The sequence below is a fragment of the Haliotis rufescens genome, unplaced genomic scaffold (assembly GCF_023055435.1).
Source record: "Haliotis rufescens isolate VD_foot unplaced genomic scaffold, xgHalRufe1.0.p SCAF_1, whole genome shotgun sequence".
NCBI classification, from domain to species: domain Eukaryota; kingdom Metazoa; phylum Mollusca; class Gastropoda; order Lepetellida; family Haliotidae; genus Haliotis; species Haliotis rufescens.
The window spans coordinates 17,961,242-17,978,212 of record NW_025963779.1 but is presented as its reverse complement, the minus strand read 5'-3'; the positions used below and the strand labels follow the sequence as shown (position 1 = coordinate 17,978,212).

The 16,971-nt window shown below is 39.5% G+C and overlaps 2 protein-coding genes across 8 annotated transcripts in view; one reads left to right on the top strand and one right to left on the bottom strand.

Moving 5' to 3' along the window:
• LOC124149963 overlaps positions 1-3,303 on the bottom strand; it is a 28,604-nt gene extending 25,301 nt beyond the window's left edge. For all 3 annotated transcript variants that reach the window (XM_046521849.2, XM_046521832.2, XM_046521822.2), the window contains exon 1: positions 3,159-3,303. The gene's annotated coding sequence lies outside the window, so the exon portion shown is untranslated. The remainder of the gene's footprint in view (positions 1-3,158) is intronic.
• Positions 1-16,971, top strand: part of LOC124149986 (DNA-directed RNA polymerase III subunit RPC10-like) — a 52,123-nt gene that overhangs the window by 27,142 nt on the left and 8,010 nt on the right. For 2 of the 5 annotated variants that reach the window (XM_048392312.1, XM_048392308.1), the window contains exons 2-4: positions 5,131-5,218; positions 12,307-12,564; positions 13,097-14,211. In XM_048392312.1, coding sequence (XP_048248269.1) covers positions 5,131-5,218; positions 12,307-12,564; positions 13,097-13,413 — 663 coding nt within the window. In that variant the 3' untranslated portion in view covers positions 13,414-14,211. Of the gene's footprint in view, positions 1-3,515; positions 3,737-5,130; positions 5,219-12,306; positions 12,565-13,096; positions 14,212-16,971 lie in introns of those variants that run through there. The other 3 variants (XM_048392311.1, XM_046521861.2, XM_046521870.2) reach the window with 3 other exon arrangements.

Here is a 16,971-nt window from a genome sequence, read left to right as displayed (position 1 = left end):
GTAATTCATCATGTCAAGTAAATTGTCTTATTACCCATGATCAGCTGATGATGTAATTTGTAAACTCCACACCTCATAATATTCAGGTGCAGTAGACATGGTAGAGCACGGTAAACCAATGGTGAATGACTTCATAAATTATCTTATTTCAAAGTTTTATCCACCTCTTTAAATCAGGTTTAACTTCAATAGCTTGGAAAATTAGCATTTTATTTAATTCTGTATCAAGTTATGAAATATTATCTTCAAATATAAAATCAATATTTCCCTAGAGTGAAATAACAAGTTAATCCACGAGTGACAATGTCAGGTCATGAAATGGGATAAACATATCAATAACACTATTTTTTTCTGTACAATGAGCTCTTTCTGCCAAACAACAGTTGTGTCGGTGTGCATATTATACAATTAGTCAATGCAGTCTTTCCCCCCTCCCCCAAGCGAGAACATAACCAATAAGGAAATGACATATGTCAACCAATCTGTACCGATGTATGCAAGTTACTCCTGTTATTACAATGTCTGGTTATTAAAAGTGCAACCATGATCAGATTACCACTGTTGATGCCTTGAAGTGAACATTCTGGTAAGCCAGGATAAGTTGAGTTGTGGCCTGACAGTTAACCCTGTATGACTATGTACGAGGTCCGCCCACAGGCATGTACCATTGTGAAGTAAGGAGTAGAGTGAGTGAGTTTGGTTTAACGCCGCTTTTAACATTATTCCAGTTATATCAGGGCGTGTCAGCTTAATGTGGGAGGAAAGCCCGAAGTGATGCAGGTCTCAGACGTTTACCACTTCGGTGAAACCCACGAGCACGGGTATGGTGCTGACAAACCTAGAAACATAATCGGGGCAAACCGGGATTCGAACCCACAATCATAGGTTTCTGGTGTGCCCAAGGGACGCAACTCTGCACAGCGAATCGCGGCGCCTTAGACAACTGGGCCACCCGTGCCCCCAGTAAGGAGTAGAAGGTGGTCCGCGATAAGTATTTCGATGGATATGTGCGTGTCTTGTCCCGGCTAACAATGAGTTCTAGTGGCAAGTTCAATAGCGCACGGGTTGAAATAATTGGGATAAAAAAACTACCCTCGCCTTTGTCATGAGTGATACCTTCTGCTCTGATGCGCTTAGCGTAAATGGCAATGCCAGCTTTTGACAATGCTTGAGATTTATTTGTTCATTCTTTCTTCATGTAATTTATAACATTATAGACCAATTTTCGAGCCTGAGAATATATATGCTTACCTAGCTTTGACTGTATATTTGTTAGTAATTAACTTTGATCAAACGGCTTGTGGAGAATTCTGGTATCATGCACAACATGCGTACACCCTCTCTACCTACAAACCAAATATATTTCTCCAAATTCTGTACACCGCGTACTTGTCTCAAACACTTTTTGTGAGTTGGTTCAACTTATCCTAGATTACAAGTAAGTGAGAAATAGATACATCAATGACAAAATGAAAGTCGTTGCTGTTTGACAATAGCGAATCAATAGTTTGTTTAGGATTGTTTAACTGTTGAATATGGATCATAACCTCAGCAACTATAATTATTCATTTTATTCAAGATAAATTTCGACATCATGTTAAATTTCTCACGATCATTACATTCAAAATCCTGTACGAAGCATTTGGGAAATTCGTGGAGATTATAGCACTGTAGTCATGGTAATTTGTATTTATCTGCAAATATAATAACAAATATTGGACATTACAAATTAAGATTACTGTGTGTATTCTCTCGTAAACTAAGTAAACCAATCAGCTGTACACACGTTTTCTCCTGATCTACCACTGATTCAGTTAAAAGTACAACTTCAATGAATTTGGATGCAATGGTCGGAAGAAATTTTATCTGAAATTATTATTTTATCAGGAATAATATATTCCAATATTGTGTTGTTCTAGTTGCAGCTTTTACTACATGTATTAGTCTGTCATACAGACCCTGAAACAAATATATATCCAATACAGCCCATGCAAGTCTATAATGTTTGGCAAGTCTAGATTACTGCAGTGTCTGAAAATGAAGAAAGTCTCTGGGCCGCTTTTTTATTATATTTTATAACTATAATTTAACAATTGTTTTTGTCTGTAAAATATATTCATTTCAGAGACGATTTGTTAGTCTACTTTCACTATGTATATTAAAAATTATGAGAACCATAAGCATAGCACTTTGGTACAGCTGATTGCAATTGCAGGATATTTTTACATATGGAACAACTGACCTGTCACTGTATCGACTTCCTAAGCTATATGTAGCGACTTCCAGAGCTATATGTATTTCGATTGAATAGTCAAATTACCACAAATATTACCTTAAACGAATTAAAGTATGGCATTTATGATACATTTATATATATGTATCCATTCTCTGGCAACCAAAGTTTATTTCAAGGTGTCAACAGAGGTAATCTGACCATGGTAGCTATAAATAACAGTGACTTGTGCGATCAAACAATCAAACAGATAGTATAATAATGGGATTGAATTGCGTACTTCAGTTCGGATTTGTTAATGCTTGCGGTGATCAGCTGTCAGTGTAAAACTTGAGTTCATTAAAAATGTAAGTACATTTTGGAAGCCATGTGTTACCGTGGGCTAAAACAGAGTTAGCGCTATATTGAAGGCCGCACTAGTGAGGGAGCACTGTAATTAGATTAGCAACTGTGTAGAATACTTAATAGAATACTTAGAACACTTAGAACATGATCCAAACAGCTTGATTAGAAAAACAAAGATAACATGTTTTAAAATAAAGATTAAATTCATTACGAAATCTAACATCAGTTAGTATTTTCTTAAAATGACCCCCTTCAAAAGACATATGATTCTCTGTAATACAGCAACGGATACATAAAGACCCCCAGTTTTAAGAGGCTAGGGAAGACCCTGGGTCGTTCTTGTCAAACAATTCCCAAATGAACAGTTTATACGCATCTCTTGAGACCTACAGTAGGGTCAAGTAATAGGGGCTTGGGTACCCGGGTAGTAAACATGGGACTCGTCCCGACCCTATCCCGTGGTAGGGTGTTGGCTAATTAGATTAACTCAATAGCCTTGCTTAGCTTCAACCTGCCAACTAGAGTAGAGTGCGATATTGGCCGAAATATTTAAGAGAGCAATCACAACAAATATACTCACATTGTTTGACAACTACGCGTGGTATGTCTTCACTTTCAAGACAGAAATAACGTGTTTCCGACAACAATTATCTCAGACACGCAAAGAATAATCACTTGTCAGACCTTTTTCTCGTGTGTTTACAACGGGGGCTGCCATCTTGAAATCACATGACATGATACTACTATTATTGGAACAACTGTCTTCATCTAGCATTATAAAGACATCTTTGTGATTAAGTACGGAAAACTCTTGACTCTTAATTATAAGTTGAAGGTTGAAATGTTAATTGAGTAATAATTTAAAATTGTATTTGTATCAAATGAAGAAATAATTTCCGAACAAGTCTCAGACATTACACACATAAAAAAACAGTCTTCATTACCCTATCATGTACTGAGATGTACTGTTTACTTCCAGTTTACTCAATGCCATGTGAACATTTCGTCACAACATAACAGGATTATTTGAGGGAACAAGTTATCAACATGTTGACATTTTGTCCAATATGTGCTAACGTTTTAGTTGTGGAAGAGGGACCGAAGTGTTTGCGGTTTGCGTGCAATACGTGTCCGTACATACAGAATATCACGAGAAAGGTGTGGTATTACACATTGAAATGTCGGCCCGAAAGGCCGACATATCACTTATAACTATAAGAGTAGGTCCAGCGTCTGCAGTCAAGTGTATTGGAGGCATGGTGGTCTTTATGTACTTTTGTACCGCAATTCTTGGCAGAGTTATGTCCCCTCGCCATGCAATATGCTGATTTTTCCTCAGCATTCATGGGGAGATAGGGTAGCCTAGTGGTTAAAGCGTTCGCTCGTCACGCTGAAGACTGGGTTTGAGACCCAACATGGGTACAATATGTGAAGCCCATTTCTGGTGTCCGCCGCTGTGATATTGCTGGAATATTAATTGCTACAAGAGGCGTAAAACCATACTCTCTCATTCACTCCTCAGCTTTCATCATTCATCAGCTGTTATTGCCATAACAGCATTTAAAAAAACTACCAGGTTTGGGGAATTGTCCCCAGGATGGTGTCTAAAATAGCCCTACCACACTGGCCAATGTTTCCCCATTTTATGTAATCAAACAAATGAAATGTTACAGTTGAACATAACCTGTGAAGATGGGTCTTCAGCCACCCATGCTTGCTGTAAAAGGCGACTATACTTGTCATAAGAGCGACAATTGGGGATCGGGTGGTCAGACTTGGTGACTTGGTTAGTGACACTCAAAGTTGACACTGGAACAATTTAAGATACGATGTTGCCGTAACTCGCAATAAAAGTCACTCGATTGGTTAGTCACTCATGTCAAATCCAAACTGGCAGCGAAAACTCCATCACCAACAGGATATCATCAAGAAATATCAACTACTGTAGAAAAGCAGAAAGTTGTTACTGTTTGTGTTAGTACAGTAACAGAGTAGGAAGGGAGGATGTAAGAGATTTAAACCCAGTTTGTTCTACAATATTGTTTCAAGCACTACCTGTGATTGCTACCTAAGCTAGATAGAGTTATGTCCCTTAGTAAAAGCCAGCATGCATTGGAGCTCATAATCAAGTCACTCATGAATGAAGCCTCGTCATGACTGTCAACAACCTTGTTCATCACTAAGAACCCCAATATGTGACAGGGGAACCCAACTTGAAGAATGGGCTTCACAAATTTACCCATGTGGGGAATCAACCCCAAATCTTCAGCATGACAAGGTAGTCGGGTAGCCTAGTGGTTAAAACATTCGCTCGCCACGCTGAAGACCTGGGTTTGATTCCACACATGGGTACAATGTGTGAAGCCCATTCCTGGTGTTCCCCCACCTTGAAATTGCTGGAATATTTCTAAAAGCGGCGTAAAACCATACTTACTCGCGCTCAGCATGACAAATGTGAGTGATCAATGTGAGTGATGAGAAGTAGAAAGTTGTATTATTCTGACCTGATGATAATGATACTAGTAGTGTATGTTATCCTGCGTGTGTTTCAGATATCTCACAAGAAGTACCCCAAGTTGAAGGAGGTAGATGATGTCCTTGGTGGAGGAGAGGCCTGGGAGAATGTTGACTCTACAGCAGGTGGGCCACACTTTGTCACCTTTCATTTATTTTATTACATGTTTGACCAAATGGACATCTTTCATTTATTATATTACATGTTTGACCAGATGGACATCTTTCATTTATTTTATTACATGTTTGACCAAATGGACATCTTTCATTTATTATATTACATGTTTGACCAGATGGACATCTTTCATTTATTTTATTACATGTTTGACCAAATGGACATCTTTCATTTATTTTATTACATGTTTGACCAGATGGACATCTTTCATTTATTTTATTACATGTTTGACCAAATGGAGCCACAAACCATAACCTGAAAATTGAATAGACTTCTCTAGTGTATATTTTGTTTGTCTGGCTGCTTGAACTTTCATCATGGACACTTGATACTTAGTCTGTATTTAGCATGTTTAGGGTCCACGCTTTCATAGATTAGAACAATAAACAGACACTACTGGTATGTAAATAGCTGCTTGCCTGCTCTCCTGTGGCTGGTAACATTTCTGTCAGGAAAGTTGAATTTCTTTTTCAATTTGCCCCACTGTCCAGTAGAAAATTTAAGCACATGTTATAATTTTTCAGTCGTTCAGATTTGCTGTAACAAATACCACATTTACTTTATTGTAAATCTTGTCTGAATTTTATTTTGAGTCGTGTTGACATTGCCTGGTTTTCAGCTTCCTTGTTTACAATCTCTTAAAGTAAGCATCTGATTGGTTATCCACACGAAGCTGACCAATGGTAGTAGAGGTTACAATCGATGAATTCTCTCTACCAAAATGGTGATATTGCAGTCAGAGTATGTTATTTTTGGATCAAATTGTTGCTAGGTAGCTGGGACAGGCTGTATTTTCACAGTTTTTCAAAGTGTCAGTGGAAGATATATATAAATGTGGGCCTGCTACTGTCAAGACAGGTTAGTTGTATATATGAGTCAACGGCCAGCTTGGCTTGTTGGTAGTGAACATTAATCACTGGACACTATATACATAAACTACATAAATCAAACAAGTAACTTTTTAAGTATAATCACACTCTTTATGAACAGAACAAAACCTCTCTGAAATAAGTTAATAAATACAAATAACTGTAACATCAGTAAGCATGCTGTCACTTGAACAGAATGAGCATTTATTTGACACTCTGAACCAATCACCCCAAACAACTTTATGCAAAATATAAAAATGAACATGATGAAGTACTTATAGGGATGTATTTTGAATTTAATGCCTGGTTTAGGATGTGCATTTTGTGGTCATTATAATTCTGTAGGAATGCTTCAGTGTAGTGTTGCGATTCAAGGACAAGTGTACTTTTTAAGAAGGAAGCACAGCATGATATTCTTGAAGAAAGTGGAAAACAAAATTTGTGCATAGAAGGCATAAGGGAGATAACTCTTGACAACTAAGCTCTCACACACTTTCACACGCATGGTTAGGCATATTTCTTCCTTCTTTCTGTTTGTGTTTTGTCAGAGATAATAAACAGGTGCCATTACCATGGTTTCTATACAGAAAATTAATAGAAGAGATCTTACTGATTTGAAAATGATTTAAATTAGTTCCTTTATGAACAAGATGACAAAATGCTTACAGTAAAAAAATTATCACCGTTTCAAAGTTTGATGAGGTTACTTATTGAGATAACATCTGAAATGAGGTTATTTCTTTTGTAACATGTGTAAAACAGGGATAATTCTAGGGTGGGGACTTGTTCTTTTAGCCCCTAAATTTGACAAAAAGGCCAACATTTTCAAATATAAGAGGGCATTTTATTTTAACATTGTGCTGTATGGGCAAGTGTGGGTGTACCTCTGGAATATTTGAAATTTCACATAAAGCGCCCATGTCTGAAAATTACTAGAGTGAACCCTGGTAAAATATGAATTTAAGTATACACTGCAAACCCCAGTATGTGTTGTGGTATGAACAATTCAATGCTACATACTTTAATAGCCAAGGCAATAAAGGACTTGCTCTAAGTACCGACATTTGTGTACCAGTGTTTATATCTGTAGGTGTTGCACATGACTGACAGACCATGGATGGTAATCAGGTCATTGACTCTAATCCTTGATCACCATGTCCTGCCACTGGCACTCTCGTAAGATCGTAGGTTCTATGATAACCCTGTAGGAGGCGACTAAATGGATCAGGTGGTCAGACCTGATCCGAGGTTGGACGCACAGTTGGTAGGAGCTAAGACTCTTAGTAAAAGGTTAAGCCCGTCAAAGCTGACAAAGTAAGGATGTCATCTGTGGGACAACTCCGCGACTTGCTGCATAATAACAGATCAGCTATGTTTAGCATGGCCAGGCAAACAGTTTCATGTGTACAAATTGAATATCTTTTCTGAAAACAATATGAGTAAACTAGTACAAACACATATGTGAGTATTGCCTTGTGACTGACCAACTGGGTCACTGCCTTTATGTGAGTGCATAATTTTCATGTTGCTGAGGTTCAGTTAAGTTAAGGGGGACACAAGGGGTCCACTAGAGCTGCAATGTTCTGTGCAGAATTATGTCCCTTAGACATGTCTGGATACACTAATCATGGGTTCGAATCTCATATTCATTCAGATTATGATCCTTGATTTGTCAGCACCAAACCATGCTTGTGACTTTGCCCAGAATGCTAACTGTGAATAAGAACTGCATCACTTGGGTTACTCTCTCACTTTGAGCTCACACGATATGTAGGGGGCACGGGTGGCCCAGTCGTCTAAGGCGCCGCAATTCGCAGTGCAGAGTTGTGTCCCCTGGACACGCCAGAAACCTATGATTGTGGGTTCGAATCCCGGTTCACCCCGATTATGTTTCTAGGTTTGTCAGCACCATACCCATGCTCGTGGATTTCACAGAAGTGGTAAACGTCTGAGACCTGCATCAGCTGACACGCCGTGATATAACTGGAATAATGTTAAAAGCGGCGTTAAACCCAACTCACTCACTCACACAATATGTAACTAACTTTCTGTTCAAAGCAGCATCAAAAACAAGTTATTTAAGTTAATAATGTCTATATTTCCCAGTCTAACATAGGCATCATGTGTAAATATCTAGCTCTTTGTGAAACCAAGTGCTGTCACCATAAGCACTGTACTGTTGCCACACCCATATGCAAACGCTTAACACTGGGGTCATGTGCAATTAAAGCTTGGCTTTCCTGAATGTGGTAGTAAATATGGTGTTTATTGCCTATGTGATATTGAATGCCATATTTATGACCGTATTGCATGAAAACATTTCAGTATCAAACACTAAGGTCTGTGAGTCATTTCTTTTAAGTAGATTTGAAAGTAGTTGGTCAGGTTGTTCAGTATTTGAGATAAGGAATATTTCAGGGGTATTGAAGGGGGTAGTCTGACATACGGTTGTTGAGATTTAACCTGAAGTATCATGAGGGCCTGAGCTTACTACATCAGAAAAAATTGTTTAAAGAATAAAACAGTAGGTTTGTGTAACGATAGAGTGGATTGCAGATCGGTATGAAACACAGAAATAGGTGAGGTGAGGTGAAATGTAGTTTAACGTCGTGTCTAAGATTATTATTCTATTGCAACGTGCATGCATGTGTGTATGTATGTGTAGCTGATTGTACTAGTCCGAACTAATGCCTATTTTATGGTGGTAGCCCACTGAGATTCAATGCGGCAGTTTGACATGAATGCCCCACTCAGACACAGTAAACTGACTCCGGGCTGACCAGTCTTAGTTTTATCGCCTTAATACCGATCACCAGACAGGGTAACAACAAGTACCATCTTTTAACGTCTTTTCGTATGACACGGCTGGGGATCAAACACTGGACCTTCTGCTCTCCAGGTGGACACTCTACCACTTGACCCTAGAGATGGTCTGCACAGAGATAGGATTGGGTGAATGATCTTGCAGTGTTATGCAACCATCAACATTATAACAGTTGTAGCACAGAAGCCTGCAAATACTCAGGTCTTGGCCAGGACAACCAGTGGGTGATAGCATGAGCAGTGGTTCACATCATTGGGGAATGATGACACACATGCAGTCAGAGTGCACATTGTGACAACTACTGGGCCCACTTGCACAAAGCAATCTCCATGCTATGACAATTGTAAGTCTATGTTTAAGTTGGGGGTTACAATTGTTGCATGTGGGCGCTATTCCTCATTAAGTGTGGGTACAGCTTTCTGGAAAAAAGAAGTGATCACTGGTGGATGGAGTGGTGTGTGGGTGCGTGGGTATGTGCGTGCGTGCATGGGCGCTGTGTTTCCATCTTTGGTATGCTTCAGAACTCTTTTAAGTTGCTTCTAAATCAGTCATTGGTAACTGGGGACCTATTCTTCCTCGTAATGCCAGAAGGTGTAGAAAGACAAGAACCATTGATAATCTTGGACATGTGTCTGTTGTATGTACTCTTGTTGGTATTTATTTAACCACAAAAATTACCTTCTGTCCACTGCGAAGATTTCTTTGGAGTTCTTCCAGAATAGATCTGTTCCCCTTTGAAGATTCTTGGGGAGATTATACCTCAATTATCTAAGGCTTCTTGTAAGAACCAGCCGAAAGGAGGTTGATTGGGTGGTCCGACTCGCCTGAGTGGGCGGTCCAACTAGGCTGATTGGGTGGTCCGACTCGGCTGATTGGGTGGTCCGACTCGCCTGATTGGGCGGTCCAACTAGGCTGATTGGTTGGTCCGACTCGGCTGATTGAGTGGTCCGACTTAGCTGACCTGACTCGGCTGATTGGGTGGTCCGACTCGGCTGATTGGGTGGTCCGACTCGGCTGATTGGGTGGTCCGACTTAGCTGACCCGACTCAGCTGACCCGACTCAGCTGATTGGGTGGTCTTACTCGGCTGATTGGGTGGTCTTACTCGGCTGATTGGGTGGTCCGACTCGGCTGATTGGGTGGTCCGACTCGGCTGATTGGGTGGTCCGACTCGGCTGATTGGGTGGTCCGACTCAGCTGATTTGGTGGTCTGACTCAGCTGATTGGTTGGTCTGTCTCAGCTGATCCGTTAAACTTACAGCATGGAATTCATCATGCTTTCATTCACTGGTGTGTCTGGTCAAGACACATTGACAACTGATTATGATAGAGAACTTCATGTAACCCTGGGGGCATGGAGGCCCAGTCTTCTAGGACACTACCATTCTCTGTGCAGAGTTGCAGCCCTTAGGCATGCCAGAAACCTATGATCGTGGGTTTGAATCCAAGTTTTCGCCCTGATTATGTTTCTTGAATTGTCCGTCCCATACCCATGCTCATGGCTTTCTCTTTGTAAATGTCCAAGACATTTTGGGCTTCCTCCCACATCAAGCCGACATGCAATGATGATGCTGAAATACTATTCAAAGTGGCACTCAATCAAACTCATTACAATATTCACTCACTTACCATGCTTACTCTAGTATCTTTGAAACACACTTTTCCATGCCAGCTATTAGAAACAACGTATTGGTGTGTTTAGTCAGTTTAGTATATGACAATACTCTGGAGCACCTTGCCTAAATCTACCATGGCTATGGGTGAGACCTGACTCTGTGACCGTCAATCTGGACCAAGGCCAATGTAGCCACGGAGGGGACACATGACCAGGATTAAATCATTAACATAAGCTTTCCTGATTTATACCGTATTCGATTTATACCCGCTCTAATAAGCGCCCACGGCGATATTTGCTAATATATTGGCTAGTGAACAATCCCAATTAGCACCCCTTCCGATTGATCAATGTACAAAAGACTTATTTATTCGCGTATAATACACACTCGTGTGTTATATGCACCCTTTATTATGGGCAATTAAATTCTGGAAAAATATATCTGTCGTATATAAACATTTCAGGCTGTCAGCATAAACCACAAAATTTATGTTTCAACTCTCTTTTTTCACCAAAATAATATTCTAATACGAGCCCCCTATTTCTAATTTTGAGAGCGCCCTAGGCGCTTATTACGTCTAATACGGTATATATAGTTTGTTTAGGGTGGTTGACAGTAAATGTCCAAGACAATGCTGTGGTTAAGCAGAGTTTATTAAAGTGTCACAAGTTAAACATACAAGAGTTAACCTGCAAATCATAAAATATCTATATGTTGAACAAAATGGCATAACTTGGCTTATGGGACACTGTTATAACATTGGCTAAATAGCATATACACCTAGCGTTTGATCTGAAAAGAATTATCAGGCTGCCACCGGGACCCACAGTCTTTAGAGGTGGCAGGTCCTGACTAGAGTGTTCGGGCCCACATCAATAAAACTTTAACTTATTGTGACAAGTAAATCAATATGTAAATTTACTACAGGCCATAAGGACCCATAGTAATTTGATTTATGGGCCCGACACGAGATCTACCTGCCACGGGCTCACGGGCAAGCACTAATTTTGAACACTGCCAATATATATTGATATTGCATACAGAGTACCAAAATGGAGGGAGAAACATTTGAAGGAAAAGTTGATGTTTAAAATACATGTTTCTTACTGCAAAAGCAACATTTTTAATAAGGGTTGGGTTATTATTACTAAATACTTTAACAATATGGTTTCTAGTGTCAGTAAAATTGTAAACTTGTGTCTCTCTTGATAAAAGTTGTACTTTTCAAAAGAAAACACATTTTTGTTTCCACTAATGTGAAAGTGGCATAACCAACCTGTCATGTTTCAGGAATGTAAGGATATAAATACATGAATTTATGTTCAATCCTCTTTCCCCAAAAACCAAACCAGAAACCATATACCGAGGGACAGGCCTCAGCAGTAGATTACCATTAACGATCACTGCCACGGTAATGAGTGTAAGCGATACACCGAGGACCCCTGTGGCTTTTCTCTCGGCTGTGGTCAAGATGCATGGCATATGCGCACATGCTCTTATCGGAGGACTTCCGTTGTCAGGCAAATCATATTATGTAACGCTTTAGTGTCATAAGTTAATTCCCTTTGTTTTCGCGCAGACGCAGATGTCGAATACTAATACTTCCGGCTGTATCGTAAACAATGCTTCGGCTGTAGGATTTATATCCTTTTATAAAGCAAACTCGATCATGTTATTTTTCATTTTCCTTCGATATGGGCGACTTTATACACTGGGACGATTCTGATTTAGATTTAGACCTACTCCTTGGCGACTATACTGATTATGACAAAGAGCAACTGTCTGACGAATGCTTCGATGGAGACAACTACACTGACAGTCCAGTCTATGACGAAGCTTCGTGGACTACTGGACCAAAACAGGCAAAAGATCACAAGAAGGAAAACAAGAAAGCAAGATATGCTTGCCCACTGTGCCGAAAAACTTACATGAGTATCAGGGGCTTCCGTGGTCATGTTACCAAGAAACACAACAGATCAGATATTAAAGGTGAGTTCTGTTTATTCAATCTACGTACATATACATGCATAAATATATGTTAATTTTTTGTAATGGTCTTTTATATATATCTTTAAAATTAACGACAACAATGATTAACACATTTTATTCAACAAAACAATTTATCAGAAATTTACACTATTTTCACATTGTCTGTGAAACAGTTTTATGATGGTGGTCAGCATTAACATGCTGGTTTGCAAATGTACGCAACACATGCTATTCAAATACTTGAAGCTGTTTTCGTTATTGTAGACGTCAAACATCAGTCTTGCCATATTTTATTGTGTTACAGATATAAGGCAAAATTTACCTTATTAGACTTGTTTGCCCAGCACCAAGACGAGGGCTAACTATTGAAATAATTGCACTATTTCTGTCAATGTGTGTTGTTTGGTTTTAACAAATATATATCAGGTCACCAGTTCATAATTACTTAATTGTCAATACATTTCTTAGTAATTATCATCTACCAATATTTGTCACTTGAATATGTCATAAATCAATACCATTTTCATTTTAGCACACGAACATCGACTAGACTCTCCTGGTGGAAGCAACCCTCCAGATTCAACCTGCACAGCAAACACACCAGTTCCCATGTCAAAGAAAGCAGACATGCAGGATGCTCTGAAAGCTGTCTTGTCTAAGTCAATATCTACAGTTATCTTGGATCCAATGAATGACTCGTCGTGTTCCGTGAATGGCCCACATCTCATTACCATAGCCAAAGAATGTATTGACAATCAAACAGTTCAGGAAAAACTTATTTCAGTCCTTATCCCAGAATTTCAAGAAGTTTTTTTACAAGTTTGGACATGGCTGTTCTCTTTCTGCTGATAGAGAACAACTGTGGATGAAATTTCATCAGATGAGACTCAAGGATGAATTGCAGTCTGACCTGCACAGCATTTTGGTGAAAGTGACAAGCGAGTCGCCGAGGATTGTTCATATCTTTGCCCAATGTCTTATGGACCGCATCATGCAAAATATTCTGAAATATATCTCAGAAGCACAAAAGAAAGATTTTGAACAAACAGCATCCACAATCAGTGACAATGACCAAGCAGTGTTGTTTTATGTATCAGGCTACATTTTGCACGCTGTCTTAAAGAAGAAGGTGATCTGTGGTACAGACATAGACATGCACGTGGGAGAATGGTTTGCATCTTCTGATGAAAGTTCAAAGAGGGTGTACAATGAGAAATTTAGTAAGTGGACACAGAAAATGAGCAGAGGTGGTCTGAAATTCCCCAGTAACAATTTCTACCTACTCGTGAGGTCATTTGAGATCGAGATGAGGAAAAAGGTTGAACTTTCTCAGTTGTGTGCCTCGTCACTCCTATGTGACAAACTTAAAGAAACCATAATGACAAATTACATGGTTTCGTACTATTGGGACCAATTAATCTCCTGTGGTGATTCATTGAAACTGAAAATGTTAGAGTTTATTGTGAACTTGTTCCTACGTGTACGTGGGGGAGCTGTTGCTAAATACTCTAGACGTCAGCTACAGAAGGAAATGAAGGGTGGCAGGAAACACAAGGGCATTAAAAGGAGCCGATCTCTCAGGGGTGCGTTGAAGGAATCCGGAAACTAAAATAGAAGTGAACAAATAAAGACATGTTATTGTTTTAATTCAAACGCTTTTGTTTCTTTCTTGACATAGGTGAATCATCAACAGTTACCCTGGCTACTGCTGCACCTCTCTTCTGAGAGATATTGCCTCTTATAGGTTGAAGGGCAGATGAACCTATAACTTTCATCCCTGAAAACATGTGCTTTATGGCATACACTGATGGGTTGTCATTTGCACCTCCCTTTTGTCTATATTGTCCAAACTGCTCCTCAAGTGGGTCCTGATTAAATCTATGAGTCAACACATATTCAGCACCATTAGTCAACAAGAACCTCACACATTCTACTATTGAATGAACAGATATTTGTAGTCCTTTCAATGTCTGATGACTGAGCATCATACGTCTCCTTTGCTCTAATGAAATGTCACCTGGACGCCTCATGACACTCTCCTCCCATGATTTAAAAAAGTTCAAGAAATCATTCAATAAATAATCCAAATGAGGATCACTAATATCCCGGTACTCCTTCTTGTTTTGATTTCTGGATAGGATTCCTTCTGTTATGCTTCTTGTATTTAGACAGTCAAAATTTGTCCATATGTCTTAAGAATTTAACTGTTTCTGTCACCTCGTCTCCGTACTGTTCCTCAAGAGCATTAGCTACAGTTGAACTGAAAACCTCTGCAGCTAGGTGAACTTTCATTGTTGAAAAGGATGTCAAATCAATGTGGTCCCTTGTAAGTTTGTATGTTTTACAATAGAGAGAGTTCTCAACAAATTCTTCATACAATCTCACAATATGGAGCCAACTTATTGTATGGTTATCTTTCCATAACATTCTGGACATCTTGTGAGAGCCTGAGTTGGCAAAACAATTCCTTGTTGTTTTGAGCAGATGGGGCACATCAGAAATAAAATATAACTTCCTCTTTGGAAATGAATATGGATTCCATGTTCAGTAGGTATTACCCAATTGTGGCACAAGATGAAAATTGAAAAGTTTTCTATTGGGGGTAGCACCATCACATGTGATGAAGATAGGCTTTAATCCAGTGTTTTCCAAGGTCAAAACAGTTTCCCACAATATGGAGTATAGATATGCCGATTCAATATTTCTTGTGGCAAAAGCGGCATAAGGATACCTGAAGTCTGCTACAATCCCAAAAATCATAATGACAAGCATTGTACGGGCCAACTGAGGTCGTGTGTCCTTTAATAATTCTTCTAATCGTAGAAGTTCATTGCCCGTTTGATCAAGGTCCACATAGCAAACCAATTCACCCGATGACCTGTCATAAATGAGTCCTTCGGATACCTTAACTTCGTCCTGCAATATACCAACAAAGGATTTGGCATCATTTTCCAGCATGCCTAAAGACTTGGCTTCAGTCATCAGGTGCTTAGCATACTGAGGATGGAATCCAAGAATGCTGGGCAAAGAATGAGAATAGTCGAAGAGAGTTCTCCTGCTTGGCAACTTTTTGAAACCTGTATTCCATGCAGCATCATAGGCTTTTCTGCTTTTGCTCCGCAAATATAGACACCATTTAATGACCATAGGATGCCATCTCATCGACCGTTTGTCATTTAACTTGGCATACTTCACTTGCTGTTCCCAGAATAATCTTTGCAGAGAATGTTCATCAGGATAGCTTTTCTGTATCTCAGAACTGTACTCTTCGAGCATGTCTCTTAAGTCTGCATCACAAGTGTCATTTAGCATGAGTCCTTTGCTTCTAATCATATCAGACACTTTCCTTTTCAGTTGATCTAACTCGCTCTGAAGTGACTGATTATGACTTTTAATAGTTTGAAATTTGTGCACAAGTTCTAATTTTGTCATGTGTTTATGTGTCTTATGAGACAGTTTAAGAGGCTGTGGCTCACATGGTTTAGGAGATAAACTATCCCTGGACAGATGTTTCCTCAGGGTAGACCGATACCTACAACAATGTCTAAATCTCCCTTTCCCAAATACCAACAGGGAACAACTTGTTGACCGGATGGTTGATCTGATTTCAATGCCATTGGTGTTTATTCCAAAGTCACCTTCTCTGTAGGCTGAGATGCCAGAAGTAACAGCCTGACTCAACCCAACACCTATTGGGACCAGATGGCTAAATTTGTCTTCGTAATTTCCGAGGCAGACATTGTAAGAGGACAACTTTGATAAAAGTTTCTTGACATCTGTGAGGGTCGAAAAGAAATGAGGCAAGCCTATCCAAAAATCATTGTCATGTCCGATGTACTGTCTGTGGACTGAGACAGATGCAAGTAGGGATGGTGTTACTGACACTGACAGTTTCACAGCTAACTGTGAACCATCATAGACTTGGACCAGGTTAATTGCATCCTCCTTTGTTTGAACGACTGTAAAGTCTCTAAGTTGGTGACACCCCTCAAGCAAAGTCTTTTTCAAACATGAGTACTGTTTGTACCTTCTATGATGAAGAATTCCCCTGACAACGTCATCAAGATTGTCTTCAGGACTGTACTGGTGCATCTCGCCCACAAGAACATAAAACTCATCAGCCCAACAGTTGTCAATCCTTGAATCCATTATGACTGTGGGGTTCTCTCGCTTCTGGCTCTTGATGATACTCAGCTGGGCCGATGTAAAATGCTGCCCAAGCCACAGCCCACTGCAGTTGTCTTACACTGGAAGAAAATATACAGATATGTCTTCAAAAACTAAAGTGACAGTACACGTTGATTTTTTGTCTCTTCAACACTATACAGTTCATGTTTAATAAATACTATAAACTATTAAATTAATGAGACACATTAGAGTGACTCTTGCCAGCAATAGTGAGTGAGT